Here is a 22,954-nt window from a genome sequence, read left to right on the forward strand (position 1 = left end):
ACCTTATCCCCAACTCCATAACTCTTCCCAAAAGTACTATGTGGAGCATCATCAGGCCAGAAACAGCTAGCTCCACTGCTCTACAACTCAAAAACACCCTGGACTGGGCTGTGCTGTAGTGTAATATGCTCACCAACATTCACCTTCACCATGTGTTTACCCTAAAATCCCTTTGGGCTGTTTTTTGTTGTTTTGATCATGTATAGCCTCTTTAACTTGTAACCACTGTAGCATAAGCAGGACCATGCTCAGGCCTAGTAATACAGGCTAGATTATATTCACTTAGCTTTGAGCTGTTTTTCTCCAAAGAACCTCTAGAGGGAGCAAGAACACCTTCACCTGCAAGTCCAGAATACCTGTGAGGGCATGAACTTCTGTGCGTGTGTGTGTGTGTGTGTGTGTGTGTGTGTGTGTGTGTGTGTGTGTGTGTTTTGTTTATTCCCTGAGGTCACAATGCAACAGCCATGATCTCCCTTCAATCTGCTGTGACTGTATTTCACTGTATGTTCCTGAGCTTGAAGTGTTGAACAAGGAATTAGTGATATAAAGAGATTTGATTTCCTTTGTGCATTATGAAATCTGACCCCCTACTTCTCTCTCTCTCTCTCTCTCTCTCTCTCTCTCTCTCTCTCCCTCATTCTTTTACCTCTTAACCAGGAGGCTTTCAATTTCACTGGCCTCCTTACAACACAGACTCACTGACACACACAGTACTATTCAAGGGGCTCATTGTGTGTGAAGGGGGTGAAAGTATGCAGGGCAAATGTGTGTGTGTGTGTGTTCACATAGCACATAGTGGAGACAATATGCTGGGCAGGACTTTTGATGATCACTGACTATGTGTGTGTGTGTGTGTGTGTGTGTGTGTGTGTGTGTGTGTGTGTGTGTGTGTGTGAGAAAGAAGGTGGAGCGAGGTGTGTATTAGAGAGGGAGTGTGTGAGTTCTAGTCAGGTGTGTTCCAGTCAGGTGGAGAAGAGAGGGCAGGGAAAGGCAGGTAGGACTCCTTCTCGCTTTTCCTTTTCATGATGACAGGGTGTTTTTGTGTGTGTGTTTTCTGTGTGTGTGTGTAAGAGAGAAAGCTAATAGGTGTTTTTAACTAAATCTTTTCATAAAGGAATACACCCCTCATAAACTGACTCACAAGCTCCTGGGAGTAACGGAGGACAGTAAAGTCTTTATCTCCATCAGACGGAGTGTGTATAGCAACCACTGTATGAAGTGCTCTAACAGGCTCCTCTCAGAGCTGTTCTAACATGCCTTTAACTCTGTGTCTCTCGCTCTCTTTCTCTCCCTCACACACACACACACTCTAAATCTACATATTGCTGAAGGTTAAAGATCTGCCAAAGCGTGTTTTTCCTTCCTATGTGTGTGTTTAATGAGGATTATCTGCTTCATTAGCTCACAGTTTGCCTTCAGGTGTTCCTTTGAGGGCCAGGAACGTCCTGAAACTCATCAGAGTGTACATGTGTAAATGTTTACTTTGATGGAGAGGAGCTTTTCCACTATTTGAGTAGTAAAGAACACAGTACAATGTGTGTGTGTATGTGTGGATATGTGTCAAAAGCAGCCATGGACCTGCATTTCTCATACAGTGTTTTACACTACAACAGCATTAGAACACCTGCTTACTTGTTGTTTCTTCCAGAATCCAGTCCAGTCGTTGAAAAAAGAGTTTATCCTGCTTTTGTTGGAACAACCCCTTTGCTCTCCAGGGAAGACTTTCAACTATATTTTTTAGCATTGCTCATCCCCAACTCATCCGAAATATATTGGATGGAGCATTATTTAAAAAAACTTAGTATCACTTCTCCACAGCTTAATTCTGGGAGACTTCATATACCTCTATACCAAGGTTTACATAAGGCATGGTGCCAAAATGCATTTTAATGCAGTTATCAGAATGGTTGTCCACAAACATTTGGACACATGGTGAATCTTTTATTCACACCAGTGTATTATAGGGGTGTAACGGTACGTGGGGTAGTCTATAGGAGACTTGTGGAACCAATAAATGTAACAAAGAAAGTGTAGCTGTAGCACTGTTGCTATTAGCAACTCGCTACTGACCTGTGTTGAGAAGCTTAGCTCTGACTGGAAGCTGGAACACACAAGCAGTGAGCGCACGCAGAAATGCAGATAATTTAAACTGTCCACACACCGCCACTGCACTGCCATAGGAAACTAATGATTAGATGCTCGCAATCTGTCTCTCTTTCTCTCTCTCTCTCTCTCTCTCTCTCTTTCTTTCTCTCTGAGATATTACAATACAGTACAAAATAATCTAGTCTGCCAGACCTAAACCACACTACACATATTATAACTGGGAAATTTCAGCATTAAAAATGACTCATGATGTTAATTCATTTTAGGTGATTGACTCCACTAATATCATTTATTTTAACAATGTAATGCTGATATTTCTTAAAAATAACTCAAACACTGTAATGCATCCAGTAATATGCTTAGGAAAAAGCAATGCTGTTGTTTTTGTTCTTAATAAAGCATCAGGCATCATTGTTTATTTGTTCCCACAAGATCTAAAATATGGAGCCTCTCATGATGACAGGAGGAGGGTTCATTTGGATCATTGGGATGAGATGGCTGACGGCTGTTTTACCCTGTTTGTATATACGTATTTGTGTGTGTGTGTTTTCCAGGGCGATGCTCAGTGACTGGTTTTGGTGGGATCGTCTGTGGTTGCCTGTGAATGTAACATGGGCAGACCTGCAGGATAAGGAGGGGCGCGTGTATGCTCATGTACACCATATCTATATCGTTTTTCCAATAGCAGTGCTGCTGCTGGGCCTTCGAGTCCTGTTTGAGAGGTATGTATGAATGCCCACACACAAACACACATTTACACATGCTTATATCAAATATAGAGGTGGCCAATCCAGGTCCAGAAGGTAAAAAAATCATTCCAGATATGTGTTGCAACTGCCTGCTGAATTACAGCCAGATCATATCAAATTTCTTTTTTTAGCGCTTTTTACAACTAATGTTGTAGCAAAAACAGCTTTACAGAAATGTGATAGCAGTACAGAGAATCAGACAAGACTTAAAACTCAAAACACAGAGCAAAGAACCCCAGTGAGCAGTGGAGGCAAAGAAACACTCCCTCAGAGATCGAGGAGGAAACCTTAGGATGAAACATCTCTTCTGAAGACTACCTATGGATGAATGATGAAAAGTCACTATACATTCATATAGGTCTAATATGTTCTGCTGAATAGCCAGACCAGCAATGAAAGCAATTAGAAAGCAACTATTCTGAGGCAGGTGACATAAATTAGACAGTAGGAAGCTGATCTGTGGTGTGTGATGGGGAATGTTGACTTTCAGAAATTTCCATCAGTGTCTGGACAGACAGGTGACATGAGAAACTAAAAAAATGGAATTTGTTTTGACTGGATTCAAACAATATGCAACATTATGCGGACAACAGCACCAGCATCTCAGTTTACCACAATTCCTTACATCCATGAATCTCTGGATCTGCAGCCTTTATGTGAGGGAAAACATTACTTACCGAATACCGAATACACTAAACAAGTACGCTTTCAGTCTAGACCTAAAGATTGAGACTGTGTCCAAGCCCTGAACTTTTTCGGAAGGGTATATCTAGAGAGGGTGATTTATAAGAGAAGGATCCTCCGCCTGCTGAACTTCTCTGAATTCTGGGAATTAATAGAAATCCAACACCCAGTGATCTAAGTAATCATGACAGTTCATTATAGAAGATAGTGTAGGGCTTTATAAATTATCAGGATAATTTTATTCTCAATAGAGGAGTTAATGAAAGCCAGTACTTTAATACAAAAGTAGTGTTTTTATATCACAAAGTAGTGTTTTTCATTACAATATCTCCACAGCTCTCCACATCGGAGAAAATGTAACTGCAGAAGGGTAAATGGTGTTAAATCAGGTGAGCTGCTGATGGAATTGAACTGGCTGGAGATGTCCAGACAAAAACTGGAACTACTCTTCTTCAAAATTAGAAATTCATGTTACATTTTAGGTGTAATTATGTTTAGCTGCAAGCGTGGTTTAGCGTCTAAAAACTTTAACATAGTACTGTATATTAAATTTGTCAGCTTTTAATTCAGGTAGCCAAAAATAAGGGATATTAAAATATTGGGTGTTATTCACCAATATGATGATGATGGATAATAAATAAGAAATTCTTGGTGAATGTCAAAATATTTTTAAAAACTTTTAAAAGATGTTTAAGAATAAAATATTCTTAAGAATGGTTGATGAATGAGGCTCATTGTTCTGGACCAGCTCAGTTTTTCTCAGGTTTTCCTACAAAGTCAGAACATCTCTCCCAAGAACCCAAATAAATTCACACACACAAAGTACAGAACATTCAAACCACACTGTCCCAGACTTGTGATGACTGCAGTCTGTGAACAAATGATCTGGCCTGGCAGCATAACTGAGGCAGTGGACATGCCTTTGCATGTGTGTGTGAAAGGGAGCAGAGGGAAGTGGAGTCTGAGCTAAAGGTAAAGGTAAAGGTGTGTGAAGTGGTGGGAGATGAGTGTAAAGTGCTGACCTGCTGCTCTTTCTTCTGATAGATTCATTGCCCCACTTATCGCTGAAGCCTTTGGAGTGAAAGACAAAGTCCGGCCAAGAGTGTCACACAATCCTGCACTGGAACAGTACTACAGAACACACTCCAAACACCCCTCACAGGTACACACACACACCCACAGAACAAGTGGCCTACATACACAGACACTGTATATTTGCATGCTGAAAAATATGCCCACACTGCAATGAATCTTTGTGTGTGTGTGTGTGTGTGTAGGCAGATGTTAGAGGCCTTAGTAAAAAGCTGACCTGGACAGAGAGGCAGGTTGAAAACTGGTTTCGTAGAAGAAGAAACCAGGACAGACCAGGAGTGCTGAAGAAATTCAGAGAAGCCAGGTATACACAAACACACACACATTTTAGTATTTTGCAAACCATAACAAACACCCAAAAAGGGCTCCCTCTAATACCTGGGATCGCTTACTATAAATATTTGTGTACTGTGAGGTAGGGACTGGACAGTTATTAGTCCATGACCCCCTTGTCCAATACAAAGCTAACTTTGATTTGATTCCCTTCTCAGACAGGATTACTATTCCAAAAAGAGAAATTATACAACCCTCACTGCTATATTCACCCATATCAGAAATGTATTGGTTAGTATTTCGATATTTTCACAGTTAGTTCTGATTAGACCCTGCTATATGATTGGCTGAAAAATGCTCAAACAGTGTCAATAATGCATGATCATGGCACTCTAATCGAAGCTTTTCACATATTACTCAGCCCTAGCAATGACTACAGCAGTAATAAAGCAGCAGTGCTATAATTATCCATGTTAAAAAACAGACAGAGTAACTTTTCATGCTAGAGCCTTTACTATATTTAATTTGTAAAAGTAATGATCACAAATAAACATACTTAACATGAGTCTGCAGCGCGAATGCCAGCGTCCAGCAAGTGCTCTACAAACCCATGGTCTAAATCATCGCTGTCCAATGTAAAACAAGTATCTCCATTTTTGGCGATTTTTTACATGATTTGAACAGACAAACTGTCCCTTACACTTTGCCAAAATTTCTTGTTGAACGGACCAATAGAAATACTTCAAAATGACCTGAAATTAACTCTTTTTACATTGATTTCTATTCAAGGTTTTTTCTCTCTCCTGTAAAGTTGATGTTTTTGAGATACTTGTTTTTCATTGGACAGCGACAAAATCAACATACTTCCTTACGTTAATGTGGCAGTTGAAACACTACACTCAGGAGGACAATAGACAGCAAATCACGAAGTTAGAGAGGATAGTGTTACCTGCAGTTGATTGTAAAGAAGTATGCTGGCCTGGATGCTGGAGGTCATTTCACACTGTTGCTTAAGTGGCCTTTCAAACTGTGCATAAGTACACTAAACACAGACACTGTGGGTTTACAAACAAACAATACGGTTTCTAGGTAGGTTGATGGGTAGGCAGGTAGGGTCCATTGTGTGAATGATTTTAAGATTTTTTTATTCCCTGTCTTCTTTATGACTGTAGTACACCTGTGCCAATACCTAATGTTATAGAACCTTCTCTCATACATAGTATTTTTAAAATCTACTTTAGTAAAAGGCCTACCTGTAACCATGTACCATGCCAATGCATGTTTTAATATTTATAATGTAAACAAGAGGGGCCTGCCGATAATTTTATATGTATTTTTACTGCAATTGTTATCACATATAATATTGATATAATTGTGTAGCAAAGGGTAATGTTGGAAGTAGGAATGACCTGGAAAACCTTCACAGAGAGTGTCTGGTAGGACTGCTAGAAAGACTAACCAAACCCCCTGTTTGACTGAAATGACCTGCAAGTAATATTTAGCAGACTCTGTGCTGCTGGTGCAATATTCCACTGTTCAGAAAATAAAATCAACTCCTTATAACGTCCCATCCTTAATGTATGGCTTGATTTTCATTTCCTTGTGTCTGATGTCTGGTGTATGATTTGTGCAGCTGGAGGTTTCTGTTTTACCTGTGTGCTTTCCTGGGAGGCCTGCTGGCTCTGCATGACGTAAGTACTGTATTTAAGTATTGAAAGTGCGCTATGGATGACTGAATGTGAGACATATTGCGGGCAGAACGTCTGGAAATGACCTTGAATCATCATGCGTTAGTGTGTGTAGGAGATTGTGTGTGCATGCACAAGCATGTGTGTGGTGTGCCTGAAGGATAATAAGTAATATATTCCCAAAAGACTCCAGCCAAATCCTGTCATTCATACAGAAGGCAAGGCTTTTTAACAGGCATGGGCAAGCTCCTGTTATGCACACACACTTACACACTCAAAGAAAATTACAAAATATCTGCATGACATCTAATTGTTACTGTGTTACAGAAACCCTGGTTTTATGATTTACGGGAAGTGTGGGCAGGATTTCCCAAACAGGTAAGTGTGAATAAAGAAGTTTTTTTCATAGCAGAGATACAATGATAAGTGCTATGACACCTGACTTAGTCAAACTACAGTAATGTTGAAATACTGTAGAAAGGCTGTTAGAAATTACTGGGACATACCACATAATCATTAAATTCAGGTGTTTTATTCAGTCTCATTGCCCCAGGTGTATACAATCCAGCATCTAGCCATGCAGTCTGCCTTAACAAACATTGGTGAAAGTATTACTGGATCTTAAGAACTCACTGAACTCTAGTGTGGTATTGTAATAGGATGGCACCACTCCAGCAAGTCAGTTGGTGAATTTGCTTCCCTCCTAGACATTCCATATGGAGCCCAGGAGGTGCAGTGCATAAAAAAATGTAACTGAGCAAACGATATAGCAGTTCATGCTCACGTTTGCTTAAAATCGAGTGAATAAATTGCAAATCGAACTGCTACATCTTTCACTCATTTTTTTTTATCCATGCTCCGTAATGTGGGATTATTGGAAAGTGGAAGTGTTTGGGATTTACAGCAACTCACCTGGAAAGTATCCAACCTCGTAAAGTTACATAGCAGGGTCTTCAACTGCTGAGACACTTAGTACAAAAACATCACTAGTTCAGCTCTAATGATCAGTTCTATACCTGCTGTTAGAACTAAAGGGAGACAGACTCCATACTCATGTCTATGGATTTAGAATGGGATGTCATAAAAGCTCCTGTAGGGATAATGTGTAGGTGTCCTCATAACATTTTTTAATATAGTGTACAACAACGACATTTTCTGCATATCTTGTTTTAGTGAAATATAATATATGGTTTGTTGTAGGGAAAAACACCCCATCTGTAAGTAGCATTGCTACATAACATAGCAGCTTCAGAATCATCTTAATGGTACAATGCCTGTAATAGAGAATGACATGTCTTTCATTCCCATTCTGGAGTGAAATGCTGGTAAAACACTATGTAATTTTAGTGAAGCTGTACTACACTCCTTGCCAGAATTGTGTAATGATATGTAACCTGATTCACATTTGTGTAAAAACCTGTAATATTACTCCTGCAATATTTATTTAGTACATTTGTATTGCTATCTTCACCTCTAGAGGGAGCCCAGAAGCAAGAATACTGATTATTGCCAAAAGAGTTGGTCTAGCATTGGAAATGCAGTAAGGGCTCCCTGGTGCCCAGCTGTTGTGTAAAGGTTGGAAATGTAGGCCTGAGAAAGTAAGGTTGCCAGTTTGATAACCTGGACAGGCAAAAAGCAGGGGCTGGGGGGTGGGTGGTAGAGGCACAATTTTTTTCCTGTGATTTTTATTGTGTTGCTGCTGTCTGAGTTGCATCGGACTTTGAAGAGCTTCAGGGAGCTCATTGATGTCATTAATGTTATGGTTGATTACCTCCTCCCATCTATGTTTTTTTTTTCAAGAGGCATGCATTCAGGTGATTTTTATCCGATGTTAGTGACAGAGAGTAACATATTTTATGAGTGTAATTTACCTGATGTTACTGTGTTTGTGTGTTTGAATCAGGCGCTCACATGTCCCAGCAATGGGTGGACCAAAAAAAAGTTCTTCTTTTTTTTATTAAGACATTTCCTATATTTTTCTGTTTTTATTAGAGGGTCATCCATGGTACCTTTTTATTTTATGTGATGTATGTTGTAAAATTAAAGAAGGGTTCAAAAACTTGTCATACAGTGTATACCCAGCGTTAGGGACGGTGTAACTAATTTTAAGGTTAGTGTTCTAGGGTTAAATTCAGCTGCAAGAGCACTAATGAGGTCAGGCTGGTGAATGATCCCCACCAAACTTCTTCCTGAGCTCCACAACTCATTCAAAAAGTCTAAAATATTGAATGGAGCTCCATTGTTCCAGAAAACACAGTTTCACAGTTTCACTGCTCCACAGCTCAATGCTGGGGAGGCTCTATACCTCTCTAGCCCACACCTGGCATTGTACCAGTGAGTGTATGTGTGTGTGTAATATGTATTTGCATGCAGAGTCAGGAGGGCTTTCTGTCTCTGTCCAGATGTTTTTTCTGAGCATGTTCGTTTTTTACATATTCTTTTTTTCACTGAGAGACATGCTGGACCCTGCAGCAGGTTTTTGAATGTGACGCATTGTGAGCATATGTTTGTATGCATGTACAGGATTTGTTTTTTAAATGCTTGTTGGTTTCTGTGTGTGTGTGTGTGTGTGTGTGTATGTGTGCAGACCCTGCTGGACACTCAGTATTGGTATTACATGTTTGAAATGAGTTTTTATGGCTCCCTCTTGTTCAGTGTGGCGGTGGACATTAAACGCAAGGTAAGAGATTATTCTGCCACCTATTTATCATTAGATTACACACACAGCAAGCATGCTTAATCAGCTCTTAACAAATTCACACTCACTAAATTCTATTCACAGCAGATTACATGGCCAGAATCCAACATTTAAAACAAGAAAAACTGCACAGTTCATTTTTACATTTTTTGCCATTTTCTAAACTATATTTACGATGTCTCTTAAAAATAATTTATATTATAAAATAAATTAAATCATTTTTGTTTTTTACTTTGCCTTTAAGACTAAATGAATGAAAGAAGTTAAACTTTTATAGCACATATGTAGATGCTTTATAATCGTGTTCCATACAATCATTTACACTCAGCACATGGTGAAAAGCAGCCTCCAATCTTAGAAACGCACCCATTTAAAAAGCAGCTCATTTAAAAAGCAGTCTGCACTAAAACACTCCTTATAACCTTAGCATGAATGGGCAGGGCTTAACCTCATTTGGCTGAATAAGCAAATAAATGTAAATGTATTTAAATGACATTCAAGAAAATAATCTTGCAGATCAGTTTCTATAGTCTTATGCAAAATTTCAGGCACCCCTGGTCAAATGACTCAAGTTATTTATATAAATGAACAAATCAAACATATGTAAAGATTTTCTGCACATTTTAAACTCAATTCATTTTCATTTACTGTATTTAGCATATTTAATGTGCCCTCACTTTTGCACACACCACATTTATTTCTGTATGTATTTATTGCAAAATAAATATTGTAACATGTAAAAATTGAGTAGTAATTTCTGAAAGTGTAAAAATGCTTATTAGTATGTTGGTAAACATTTGGTTCCTCCTTAATGTTCCCTTTTATCTGCATTACGAATTATACTTAATTCCATATAGTAAATTTATAAAAATGACTACTTATCATAAAATATAAATGAAAATGTCAATGTTTGCTTGGCATAAAAAGATATAACACAGTTTAATGTAACAGTCACACTATGAACGTCTGTGATTCAGTGAGGGAGAGAGGAGGTCCTATGCTATCTGTGCTGGTTTATCGCTTTTCTGTATGCCTGAGGTTAAGGAGCTGCCCTGGATGTGTTATCTGAACATAACACTGATAAGCTATCTTGCCCCTTACAGTTTAAAGTCTTTGTCTTTGTGTCTGTCTGTCCGTGTGTCTTACTTTTCGTCTGCCTGCAGGATTTTAAGGAGCAGCTGGTGCATCATTGGGCCACTCTGACACTACTGTCGTTCTCTTGGTGTGCAAACTACATCCGCATTGGGACTCTAGTCATGCTGGTGCACGACGCCTCTGATGTTTTACTAGAGGTACTTGGAGCCTGTCTAAAAAAAACAACAACAATAAATTCAGAACAGAAAAGAGGCCAGAAATTATATCACTTTCTCTTAGTGACATCTTTTTAAGCAACAGTACCACAGTAAATAAGTTTTAAATCAACAATATTAGTGTTAAATCAACACTGAAAGCTTGACATTTTAAGTATTGCACTGTTAATTTAACACTAATATTGATTAAGACTAGCAAATTTACAGTACTTATAGACAAAATACAAAAGTTTGTGTAACAGAAAGTCAAACTGAGAGACGCACAAAATCTGTCTTATGCAAACAGAGACAGTCATAGATCGCTGAAAATGACAGGACCGAAAAAAATAAATGCATAAATATTTATTTTGTGATAATTCATAAGATAAATTAGGTAAATGTTGTTTAATACTGATGTGTAAAAATGGTTGTGTACAATTTTTTTTAAACGATTTAAAACAGTATATATTTAGTATATATATAGTAATTGTAATTCAAGTTTGTAATTTTATTATATATCATGTTAACAACAGTACTTTATTTAAATACTTTATTCTTTGGAAACACTTTGGCACATGTTTTTGCTAAATGCATTTCATCATACTGTTGATGCAATTGACTCCCATTTCTCCTATTCTTTAAAACTACTGTGGGCCCCCACTATAGTTATCTATAGCACTTAATAACACGTAATAACTAAATAATAAGGCTAATTTATAAATATTGATCAAACTGTTCGGTGTCCCTCTTTTTCAGTCTGGGAAGATGTTTAATTATGCAGGATGGGAGCGTGCCTGCAACTGCATCTTCGTCCTCTTCACTATTGTATTCATGGTGACCAGGCTGGTCATCTTCCCTTTCTGGTGAGTATGAATGAGAAATGGATTAACAGAACTAAATCAGGTCTTTGTTGTGTTTCAGTTCTAAAGTTAAATCTGTGTTTCAGGTTGATCCACTGCACGTGGGTGTATCCTCTAGACCAGTTTCAGCCATTTTTTGGCTATTATTTCTTCAACATCATGCTGGTGGTCCTACTGCTGCTACATATATTCTGGGCCTCCCTTATTCTACGCATGTTTAAAAAGTTTCTGTTTGGAGAGGTAAGTGAGATCTAGTAAAACTAAAACAATTTTATTATTTTGATATTTTATAACAGGGCTGATTAAGCTTAAAAGTGGATAAAAGCTTAAAAATATTAGTTGAAAATAATAATATTAACTGCTGAACATTAAGTAGATAGACAGTCCTTTGAAAAGTAAACAGTGTGAAGGTTGTGATGTCATCAATATAAAGGTTAATGTCTTAAAAGGACGGTGTTCCCATGATGAGAGAGTGGACAGGGAATTATTTGACATGTTTAAACAGCTTGATATTTTTAATAATTCTAGCTAAAATACTAATTTAAATGTTTTATTTGTTATTTTTTTTTTATATATAAGTAGACCTTTAAAATAATTAATCTATTTAACTAAGCAGCATTGTGGACATGGCAACCCCCTACCCCACATCAAAGAAAACTGTATAAAATATACAAAACGTTCTTTATAAAGTGAAGGTTAGCATTGGTATATATTTGTAATGATGTATTTATTCAGATGAAAATCTTGAATGTTTTGTTACACAGTCTTTGTATGACATTTGAAAATGTTAAAAATTTGAAATTTGAAACATTAATTTGATATGATTCAAAATCTCTGATTTTTAATCTATGCAGATGAAAGGAGATGAAAGAAGTGACGAGGAAGAGGAGGACAGTGCGGATGAAGATCACAACCACAAGCGATTTGTCGGCTCTTCAAATGGACTCTCGAATGGTCATTGACAGCCAGAGTGATACAAGTCCTTCAGTGTCAAGCGCCTTTATGTCCATATTGGACACTCCGATCACTCATTAACTGATTATGTTCTGATTATATTCAGTATATCCATAGCCTTTCATTTTAAGGTGTGTATATGCACATGATGCTGGTTTAGAATAGTGAAGCGCTGCTGTGATGCCTCCTTGTCATATCTTCTGGGATTATCTCCTCCTGCAGCAGCCTCCATGTTCTTCTGTCCTCCTCATCCCTCCTCCTCCTCTCAGCCTCTCACCACCTACAAGTATGAAACAGCACCTCCTACTGGGTCCTGAGGAGGAGTGCTGTTACATTTTCAGGACATGTCATCACTTTCTCACCAGACTGCTAGAAGAAGTGCCAGTATAGATATAATGTAATATAAGAAGGTGCCCAAAGTCCCTTTAGCTCAATAAAGGATAAAGAACTTGTCTCTTGACTCTTAAGTGCTTAAGACTCAGGTTAATTTATTGCCTCCTGTGAGAGAAAAGTTTGCTTTAGAGTTTAGGACAGGAGAAATTGCAGTATTAAACAGTATCTACAGATAAACATCTATACATATAAATAAACAGCACTTTACAATCTGAGCATAAATTATACATTTTTATAAATATATTAATATTTAATTAAATTCAAGCTTAATCTAAACATTTTAAATTATTATTTTCTCTAACAGAGATAATGATACTTATTACACAGCATTTAACATGAACTTTGCTTTTTATAAAACTACTGTAATTTTACATGTTTAACATTTTACTGTATCATCACTTAACAAGACAACAGCATTTTGCGTGTGTCTTCTGATTGTACTCATTAGTGGATTAAAGAAAGGGGCCAAATTCCACCTGTGCCCAGTACAAGTATAGTGTATATGATTGTGTTGTTTCGGACGGTTAATAACAGTTAATACACATATTAAAAAATCAGTCTTCTAGCATATTGTCCAAAAATGTGCATTTAGAATGAGGCACATGTATGCTACCCTTTGTCCATGCATATATTTATACCATTATCTATTTTAATCCATATAACCCAATACAATAAATAACCCAAACCCACTCACACTCACAGTCAGTCCACACAAGTCAGATACTCCATGTGCTCTTCAGGATGTCGATGTACTCCTGGTCAGTGGGCACTTCAATGCTCAGTCCCTCATAGTAGTCCTCAAACTCACCATAAGAGACGTCTCTAGTGACCCTTCCAGTTCCCCATACACAAGTCAGGAAGTCCATTTTTGTCCCCACATCTATGAGGCAAATATAAAAATGACTCATAAGCAACAGTCATGCACTAATCATTCAAGAACATGCTGTTTTTTATAACAGTGTCTAAAGTAGCTCAATTGGATGTGTCAAACTGTGCCAAAGAAACAAATGTTTGAAGATTTAAATGAAACAAATATTTAAAATCCACAATATAATACAACATATACTTATACAGTTATTTTAATCACTTATGGGAGTAATATGTATTCTTGAATAGTCAAATGTGGTTGTTTGAACAAGGAGAGAGTTTCTATGTCACAATTTCCAGACATTTGCAGAAATCCTTATCATCAGGTAGGTTAAATCTGGGTATTAATAGGGAACTTCCACACCTCCTGTTTACCTTAGATGTTGGAACAGTGTGTTTTTAGCCGCACAAGATCACAAGATCATTAATGAGGTCAGGTACAAGTATAGGATGTATATTTCTGCCAATCTAACTCATCCCAGAAGTACTGAATGGAACCAAGATGCTGGGGTTTTGGCCTCTTGATGCTTTGGAGCACATTATTCTAATGGCAGTGCTTTTCAATTAAGATTAGACAGGCTGCATATGATCAATGGAATCGCATGGTTGATCACTAGATGCTGTTATCAGTAGCATTTTATTAGATTATTAAGTTCATTTAGTGATTTTTCTTTAAACTATTCCTTTAAACTAAGTGCCCCAGTTCACTAATTAGAGTGGGTGTCTGGATAGTTATAAAAATATATTCAAATGTAACAGTTTGTTATTAACACATTAAATACATATAGAGAGTGTAAATGTACAATGATGTACCAGCCAGTCTTCAATCTGCCTACTTACTTATTATGTTAAGGGCACGAGGGTACCCTAAGGCAGTGTTTTTTTAACCACTGTACCGCGGCACACCAGTGTGCTGTGAGATATTACAAGATGTGCCGTGGAAAATTATCCAATTTCCTTAAAGTGACAGTGTTTTAACAGTAATGTATTTTCTTCCGTGTCAGTAGGGGCGGCAGATAGCTAATTGCCTTAATAGAGTCTGAGACAGGAGATGTTACGCAGCTGTAGTGATAAAGGAGTCAGGTGGAAAGTGGTGGAGAAGTTTGTGAAAAAGAATAATCCAAACTCTGAACAGGGCCTGGGACAAAATCCAGACCCTGACGAAGGCTCTATTATGGGTGGAAGTAAAAAAAAAAAGCAAAGACAGTGAACTCGAGGCAGTACAGTGAAAGCTATCATTTGTTTTCATTTGAATTTACTCTTACTGTGGATGCGGTGACACCAACTCCATTGTGCTTGGTTGTGTGGCAAAAAGCTAGCTAGCAGTGCCATAGTCCCAAGTAAACTTAAACTCCATCTCTAAATGAAACATTGGACACTTTAAAACAAGCAAACAGACTATTAGTTTGCCTGCTTGAATGTGATATCACTCAGAGTATAGATGAATTAAGTGACCATATTGTTAGAATTAGGCAAAAGTGTCATTTTATAAAAAAAATTGTTGGTGGTGTGCCATTGGATTTTTGCAATGTAAAAAATGTGCCGTGGCTCAAAAAAGGTTGAAAACATTGTCATAAGGGTAACGAGGCAGTGATCAGTGTGCACCTAAGGGAGGTATTAAATTGGGCACTAATATAATCACTATAAAAACATAAGGTAAGAATAAAATGGCTCTAAAAAATAAAGATTCAGGTGTTCATAAACATAACTGTATCATAAACACATACAGCTTGATTTCTTAAAGGCAAAATCTTAAAGGCAGTGTCTCACCAAACTCCAAATGCTGGGATGGTGTGGCTGAGTAGAATTTCTCGATGTCACTCAGAGAAACCGATCCAGTTTTATTCGGGTCCAATTTAACATAAACCTGATAGGAACAGAACACCTCAGAACACCACAATATCCATCAGATCTAATATATATGTAAATGTGTAGAAGCTAAAAACTGCTCTGATACGATACCTTCATAAAAATAGCTTTTCTGATCTCACTCATTTCCCCGGTAACAGCACGCATCATTTCAGCATAGTCCATCAGGGGCTCTTCCTGCTGGCCCACAATCCTCCACACAGCTTCAGAGTCCTGGCACACAGACATAGTAATTAAAGTGTGTCATGTGCACTCCATTATCCTTTGAAAAAATGATGGAAATGATGAACCCTGATTGAGATCTTTTATTTGGTGGATTGATGTAATTTCTCATTACTGTTTGCTATTTGCTGGTTATTTTCACCTGCCGGCTGAGACTTAGCTCCTCCGCCAGACATTCTCTGAGCTTCTCTTTCTGTATCAGGCCATTCTCATTTACGTCTAAACTCTGCAGCCGTCTCCCAAGGCCAATCAGAGTTTGGATGGCGTGACCCTTCAGCCTATTACGTACAGCCGCTGCAAAAGATCAAGAAAAGACCATTTATTCATTCAAACCAAACAAATCAAATCCTTCATTAATTTGTAGGAAAATGTAAATTAACCTGTCTAAATTAAGCTGAAGACAATAAAGAAATCATTCATTCAGTCATCTTTTTGTGTTTGAAAGAATCCATTTACACTTATTGTCAAGGAAATAGTTGCAAAAATAGCTGTACACAGAAGGATGTTGTTGTTGGATTTTATGGGAGCAATACATAATTAAAAATTTAGACTGATATGGGTTGTAACTCTTGGTCATATTTAATCATCTACACATGCCAGAAGTCTTGGCATGGAGTTGTAGAGAATCCATGCCATACTGCGTAAATATTCATGCAGTTCCTACAGAGTTTGCAGAAGGGATAGTGTGTTAATCACACGTTCATTAGCATCCCACACATTTTCAATCCTTGATAAGCCTGCTGAAGTGGCTGGCCCTGGTATAGTATTGGTATCTTCAAGGCAAGCTCTTAAGCAGACAGCAGTATGCGGACAAGCATTGTCTTCTTGGAATAGTCCATCAGAGCCACTTATTGCAAGACCTCATTAACACAACATTGGGCTGTAAATGTCTTTGTAATGAAGTCCAAGAGTGATCTGACGTTCTGATGATCTGAAAAAAGTGCATGAGATGCGTAACAACAAACTGTTAATCTTGGCACTGACCACACCTCCTCCACACACAGGTTGGTTGGTTGTCTCCACCAAGACCAAATAAAGACATGTCACTGAAGATAATCTGGTGCCTTTCTAAGTAACTCCATGACAGTCAAGCATTACTTCTCAACAAGTTTCTGTCAACATTTCTGTCGATTATGGTTAATTTCTACTGGGTGCACCTATTTTTTCTTGACAATGAGTGTAAGCATGGAAATTATAGAACAATAAATTACCTTGAATTGCTCTTAGGGTCTTATGATCATTGATTTCTTCTTCAGAAAAATATTGTTTACTGTCTCCAGACTGAGTCCTGTAAGAAAAGAATGAAAAATAAATTATTCTTAGTACTTTTTTTACTTAAGCAACCTGTTTTTTAAGCACAGACATTCAATTGTTCACACGAGGCTTGTGTAATCTCCATAGATAATCAGTAGCAAAAGAACAGTACGCTCTGGAGAAGCAACCATCCGCTAGAGCCTAGCATTGGGACACTGGAGCACTGGAACTTTGTCTTCTTTTGATGTGGAGTTATAGTAGTCATTGGTGTAAAAACAAAATGGCCATCTCAAACTGGTCAATCTAGTTAAAGTGGCTGACCGGCTTGGTTTTTGCATGGGGTATGTTTTTGTTTTGAGTTTGAGACCATGGTCGACCAGCATTACCAGCATGGCTGAGCATGACCAAAAACAAATAGATGCAGAAAGACCAGCTCTTCAGCCACCTCGACCATCAAAGACCACCTTAGACCTGAGACCATTTCCCAGAATGAGCTTTAATTCCCCCTACGACTGTGACATTTAAAGAACTGTATGCACTCTTTCACTTCATCAGCCTTAAGCTTTTATACCTCTATATTTGCACTGGTGATTATACAGGTTCTGATTATACTGGTCCAGTCATTTCCTCTTTAATCCCTCCATCATTCCTAACTGGTACAATCTCACTCTTTTATTGCACTATTGTCTTCTGTCTCATGTATATCTATATCTGTGACTTTGTTGCATTGTTAATTTAGTGTCTCTCATTCTTTTATATTTATATTCTTATTTGCTGTACTTGCTACAACTTTTAGGAAGAAGATTAACATAATTTTAATCCACTGTGTGTCCTGTACATATGCAGTATTGACAATAAAACTACTTGACTTGACTTGACATTAATACCTGACACTAATGCCTTCCCACAGCAATGTTCCAACATCTAGTGTCCAATATAAGTCTGGGACTAGCCAGAAAAGTACCACATTTACCAAAAAGTGCCAAAATTGAAGTAGTAATCTAAGTTGAGAAAGTGTTTACAGGCCTTTGGACATAAAGTATATGTACATTCTAGTTTATATGACTGTGCAGCATTGTGTATATACAGTACATACAGTAGTGTTTGCTTAGTCTCTTCATCCACATCAGTAACTCTCAGGGTCAGGTATGGACGCTGCCTCAGGCTGTCAGACAGGTGAGGCATATCTGTACTAAAGCGCAGATCTGCACCCTGTATGTACATAGGCAGAAAAAGTACAATGATCAGCCATAACATTAAAACCACTCACGGGTGAAGTAAATAACATTAACATTCTCCTAACAATGGCACCTATTAAGGGGTGGATAACAAGAGAACAGTCAGTTCTTTAAAGGTAATTTACTGAAAAAATGGACAAGAGTAAGAATCCGAGACCCTCTGACAAGAACTAAGCTGTGATGGGTCAGAACATCTCCTAAACCTAGGGTGGTCTTGTGGGGTGTAATCTGTATTCAATGGCCAGTTCATTTTAAAGGGAAGGACAACCAGTAGACCGGCCAGATTCCAAAAGTGACCATCAGAAGTTTTGTGGATTCCATGGCTAAATGTATCAAAGCAATTGTGAGAGTGGATGGACTAAGAGGACCTACACAATATTAAGCTGTTTGGTGTAGGCTTGTCTGTGTTTGTGAGAGGGACATAAGAAAAAGATGATGATAAGAAGACAGAAGATACATATATGGTACCTGTGAGATGTCATAAAGGCAGTAAGGTCTCCCTCTGGTCCTATAGACACCACGAGCAATAAACGGCAGAGCACTGCACCTATAAAGTTTATATAGAGCTTGCTAAACACACCACACATCCAGACACAGTGGAAAGCATTCCTTTTTAAAATCCAAAAAGTAAAAGTAAAAACCTGTTTTTTCCAAAGCTGCGGTATTCATACACGGTCAGGGTTCGATCACAGTTGAAGAAGAAGCCAATGAGCTCTCGACAACCCTCACGTCCACACCTGTTAAATAATACACACAAATGCACAATTGAATTATAAGGAAAAACATTAAGTATCACACACTTACTATTTATCCTAACAAAAAAGTAAGATTTATAAACTTACACGTTAAGGGGTAGTTTTCCATACAGAGGTTAAGTCTTGGACTAGTCTAGTCTTGGACTTCAGAACATTTTGAATGGAGATTTTTAAGTGAAAGGGAAATATAAATGTATGACCCTAAATGTATGAATTGAATTTATAACTCTCCAGTACAAGAGACTAACAGCAAGCCCTTTCTAAGATTTTTCTTACATTTGTTTTTGGGAAAATCTAAACAAAAAGCCTATGTCAGATACATGCTCAGCTTTTATAATGATGATAGATCCCACCAGCCACATAAACTCAACAAATCTCACATTTCAGAATCTTCCTAAAAACTCCTGTGTGAGTTTTAAGAAAAAATATCTTCTTAAGATCAGTTGGTGAAAAAGGTCCAATCATCTTTAAACCAAACTAAACCAAAGCTTGGCTAAGTAATACGTATAAAACCTATAAAAATCTTTGTTTGTAACAAGTGTAAACAAAAAAAAACCCTTAACTGCACTTAGCGAGGACACTGATTAGAAGTTATCAACACAAAAGGTTTCCCCACCAAGAACTGATTTTAAGAGTTAAATAATAGTGCATATGAACATTTGTCAAAATAACTAGTTGTTCTTTCATTTAAACTCAAAATGAATTCACTTGATGTTTTTCAAACTGCCTTAAAGTTTTGATAAATAGATTTTGTTGTATATTTTAATTTAATTCTATACATATCACTATGATAACATTTAGGGTGAGGGTGTTCAATATTTCTAATTGCAACTATACAAAGAAATCTGTAAATATGTATAAACAGACATCCCTACCTTGATAAAATTCTGGCCTGAAAGCAGAGTTTGTGGGATAAAAGGTTTTCGGTTAAAGATTTTGGGGTTTTCACCCTGTAAACACAAACATTAGAGAATAATTAGCACAATAAGTCTGGACAGAAAGTCCTGAGAGTGTGTACAGTATGTGTATGTGTGTGTTGTGTGGGAGGACAGCAGGGGGTGTGTTTGTATTTTACATGGTATGGTGGAGAGTCCTCCTATGGCGTGCTGAAGCGTTGAATTGGTTTGTAGCATTCTGCTCTGGATCACTGATAACAGCCCTGCAAGAACAAAACACAAAATACATCACATTAGATATCTTACACATATATTACATGTATTTTATTCTTATTTATCATAAAGTACATATATTATTATATATTGATAATATTGATATTGGATTGGAAGAGAAGGTGACTTACCTGGAGAGCTGATCCACCATCATTTGTTCAATCACAGCTTGCTTTCTCTTCTCCACCGTCAGTCCCTCCTACAAATACAGCTTTTAATCTACACCAGAGTAGAGGAACCATACACGACCACACAAACTTTACATCCCCTGACTTATATAATACATCTTGGTGTGTTAGCTACATATGGAGTACTTTTAAATATGGAGTACTTGTATTTCTGCATATGAATACTTCTGATCTATTTGTTTAATAAGGTTACTTATGTCTAGTTTTAGTACTCACATTTACTCAAATTCATCAACAGCATTACATTCTCAGCATCAAATCAGTCAGATGATGCAATGTGTTTAATAGTATGGTTATGCACACATTTATCATTAGTCACACCAACAGTTTTTACAACAGCTGGTCGTGACAGAGCAATAATTACTCACAGCCTCCAGTTTCTTGGTCCTGCTGTGGATGGTGTTCGTCTGGATTTGATTGAGCTCAGCAGAACATGGGGTCAGGTGAACTGGCTGGTTTGGTCTGTGACTGCTGGGTGGTCTGCTGAGTGGATAACCTCTGTGGCTCGACTGTGGTGACTCCTGATACCTCAATAATGAGGCATTTCTTTCTGTTATGTTTTCTGTTCCTTCAACCCATTTCTGAGGGGGAAAATAGGGATAGACTCATCATTAAACTTTCACTTTAAATTAATGAGCCAGTTCTAGTGGTCCAGTCTTTCGAAACAATATATATGTTTTACTTCATGCACAAATATCAACTGTACTTTGCATCATTTTGAAATTGTAGATTGAGAATGAGAACATTTTGGAGAAAATCAGAACAAAAAGTCTATGTCAGGTACATGCTCGGCTCTTATAATGATGGTGAATTCCACTAACCACATAAACTTAACACATCTGACATTTCAGAATTTTTATAAAAACTGTGTGAGTTTTAAGAAGAAATATATTCTAAGATCAGCTGGTGAAAAAGGCCTCATTTACCCCAACATTAGACCAAAGTGTGCCACAGCTTGGCTAAGCAACCAGTGCTGGAATATTGTGGAGTGATCTTCTCAGTTTTAAAACCTATACAAATCTTTGCTAGAATAAAAAAATAAATTAAACAAAATTGCACAAGAAAAACAGGCACACATTCCAGGAAACAGGGTAACAAAAAAAATCCAAAACACTAACCAATATACAGCTCTGGAAAAAAAAGAGACCACCTAAACATGATGAGTTTCTTTAATTTTACTATATTGAATATATATATATATATACATATATTGAATATATCCTCCAGAGAACATGCCAAGATGCATGAAAACTGTGATTAAAAACCAGGGTTATTCCATCAAATATTGATTTTTGAACTTTATGAATATTAACTTGTTTTGCAACTTTTTTTTATTATTTTAGCCATTTCTCCTTTTTTTCTGCAAATAAATGATCTACATGACAATATTTTTATTTGGAATTTGTGAGAAATGTTGTTTGTAGTTTATAGAATAAAACAACAATGTTCATTTTACTTAATCTTATACCTATAAATAGAAAAATCAGAGAAACTGATTCAGAAACTGAAGTGGTCTCTTAATTTTTTCCAGAGCTGTGCATGTTTTACACCATGTGCAAATGTCAATTATACTTTGCATCATTTTGAGGGTGTAGTTTGAGAATGAATCAGTACCTGAGGTGGGCGTGCTGAGACTGCTGTACCCCAACTCAGAGCAGACAGTGATGGATTTCCGGCAACTGTTATGAAGGAAGCTTTCTTGAGACGATAAGAAGATGCATTAAAAAACACTTTCTCTTTCTCTCTCTTTCTCTCTCTCTCTCTCTCTCTCTCTCTCTCTCTCTCTCTCTCTCATTCACACACACACACTCTCTCTCTCGCTCTTTTTATGTATTCATTTTCTCACCTCCTCCTCCTCCTCCTCCCTGTCTCCCAGTCTGTCCAGCTGTAGCACTGGGACTCTGTGGATGGAGACAGATGGAGGTGATCACTGATCACTGACCTACTAACACACTCTACAGAAACGCTGTGGATCTTCTCAGACTTACTCTTTTGGACGCTGTCCCCGAGCTCCACCACCTGTTTGGCTCTGTATTGGATCAGATCACACGTTAAAGCACCCACAGCCTGTTCACATCAGTGACTGTATATAGAGGTTTAGCTGTAACTCATACTTACCGCTGTCTGTCTCTGGGGTGTAAAAGTTCTTCTCACATTTAAACTCTGATCCATTCTAAAGAGTATAAAAAAAACACTTCTCAGCTAAACTCTGCCTGACTCTGTCTTTAAAACAAGTGTTTATTTTTTTTTCCAAACTGTAAACCGAGCTGAAGCTCCGCGTTGCTACGGTTTCATTGCCTATACAAAACACACGTGACCTTACAGCCCAATAGGATTTTGGGTAATGAAGTCCAAGCGAATATTTTAATGCTTCTTTTAACATAGTGCTATAATTTAGACATATTTAAGCTATTTACATTTTTAATGTATTAATTAATTATAACATTAATTATTTAAAAAAGAAATTGGTTAATTGGTTATTATTGATATTAATAATATATTTTTAGTAGTTTCCTATCCTTTAATGAACTCTGTGAGAATGTGTGTGTGTGTGTGTGTATGTGTGGGTGGGTGTGTGTGTGTATGAGGGGGGGATTCCATATTAT

The 22,954-nt window shown here is 37.5% G+C and overlaps 2 protein-coding genes across 3 annotated transcripts; one reads left to right on the forward strand and one right to left on the reverse strand.

Annotated features, from left to right (window-relative positions):
* The first annotated feature begins 890 nt into the window (after window positions 1-890).
* On the forward strand, window positions 891-12,845 carry cers3b (ceramide synthase 3b). Its single transcript, XM_007244078.4, has 11 exons — window positions 891-994; window positions 2,661-2,828; window positions 4,584-4,701; window positions 4,817-4,935; window positions 6,538-6,595; window positions 6,920-6,970; window positions 9,180-9,272; window positions 10,454-10,582; window positions 11,336-11,442; window positions 11,526-11,679; window positions 12,294-12,845. The coding sequence occupies exons 2-11, from the start codon at window positions 2,665-2,667 to the stop codon at window positions 12,399-12,401; spliced, it is 1,101 nt and encodes a 366-aa protein (XP_007244140.2). The 5' UTR covers window positions 891-994; window positions 2,661-2,664; the 3' UTR covers window positions 12,402-12,845.
* caps2 (calcyphosine 2) lies at window positions 10,459-22,653 on the reverse strand. Of its 2 annotated transcripts, XM_022679542.2 has the most exons (17): window positions 22,467-22,653; window positions 22,337-22,377; window positions 22,195-22,249; window positions 21,963-22,046; window positions 20,717-20,929; window positions 20,292-20,359; window positions 20,067-20,150; window positions 19,867-19,941; window positions 18,878-18,973; window positions 18,705-18,783; window positions 18,095-18,210; window positions 16,956-17,032; window positions 15,887-16,038; window positions 15,616-15,735; window positions 15,424-15,520; window positions 13,487-13,666; window positions 10,459-10,597 (listed from the first exon to the last, which is right to left on the reverse strand). In XM_022679542.2, the coding sequence occupies exons 1-16, from the start codon at window positions 22,518-22,520 to the stop codon at window positions 13,503-13,505; spliced, it is 1,575 nt and encodes a 524-aa protein (XP_022535263.1). In that variant the 5' UTR covers window positions 22,521-22,653; the 3' UTR covers window positions 10,459-10,597; window positions 13,487-13,502. The 2 variants fall into 2 exon arrangements, with proteins under 2 accessions (XP_022535263.1, XP_007244139.1); XM_007244077.4 differs by lacking the exon at window positions 10,459-10,597 and having other exon boundaries at window positions 12,148-13,666.
* Window positions 22,654-22,954: the final 301 nt, after the last annotated feature.

The sequence above is a fragment of the Astyanax mexicanus genome, chromosome 9, assembly GCF_023375975.1.
Source record: "Astyanax mexicanus isolate ESR-SI-001 chromosome 9, AstMex3_surface, whole genome shotgun sequence".
In the NCBI taxonomy this organism is placed as follows: Eukaryota; Metazoa; Chordata; class Actinopteri; order Characiformes; family Acestrorhamphidae; genus Astyanax; species Astyanax mexicanus.

Bases quoted from the DNA above. Each gene is read 5' to 3' on its own strand.
- cers3b (XM_007244078.4), top strand. From the start codon at position 2,665: ATGCTCAGTGACTGGTTTTGGTGGGATCGTCTGTGGTTGCCTGTGAAT. The intron at 10,583-11,335 runs GTACTTGGAGCC...CCTCTTTTTCAG, and splicing joins CCTCTGATGTTTTACTAGAG to TCTGGGAAGATGTTTAATTA. The intron at 11,680-12,293 runs GTAAGTGAGATC...TAATCTATGCAG, and splicing joins AAAAGTTTCTGTTTGGAGAG to ATGAAAGGAGATGAAAGAAG.
- caps2 (XM_022679542.2), bottom strand. From the start codon at position 22,520: ATGGATCAGAGTTTAAATGTGAGAAGAACTTTTACACCCCAGAGACAG. The intron at 20,930-21,962 runs GTACTGATTCAT...TTTCCCCCTCAG, and splicing joins TCTCAGCACGCCCACCTCAG to AAATGGGTTGAAGGAACAGA. The intron at 20,360-20,716 runs GTGAGTAATTAT...CTGTATTTGTAG, and splicing joins GGACCAAGAAACTGGAGGCT to GAGGGACTGACGGTGGAGAA.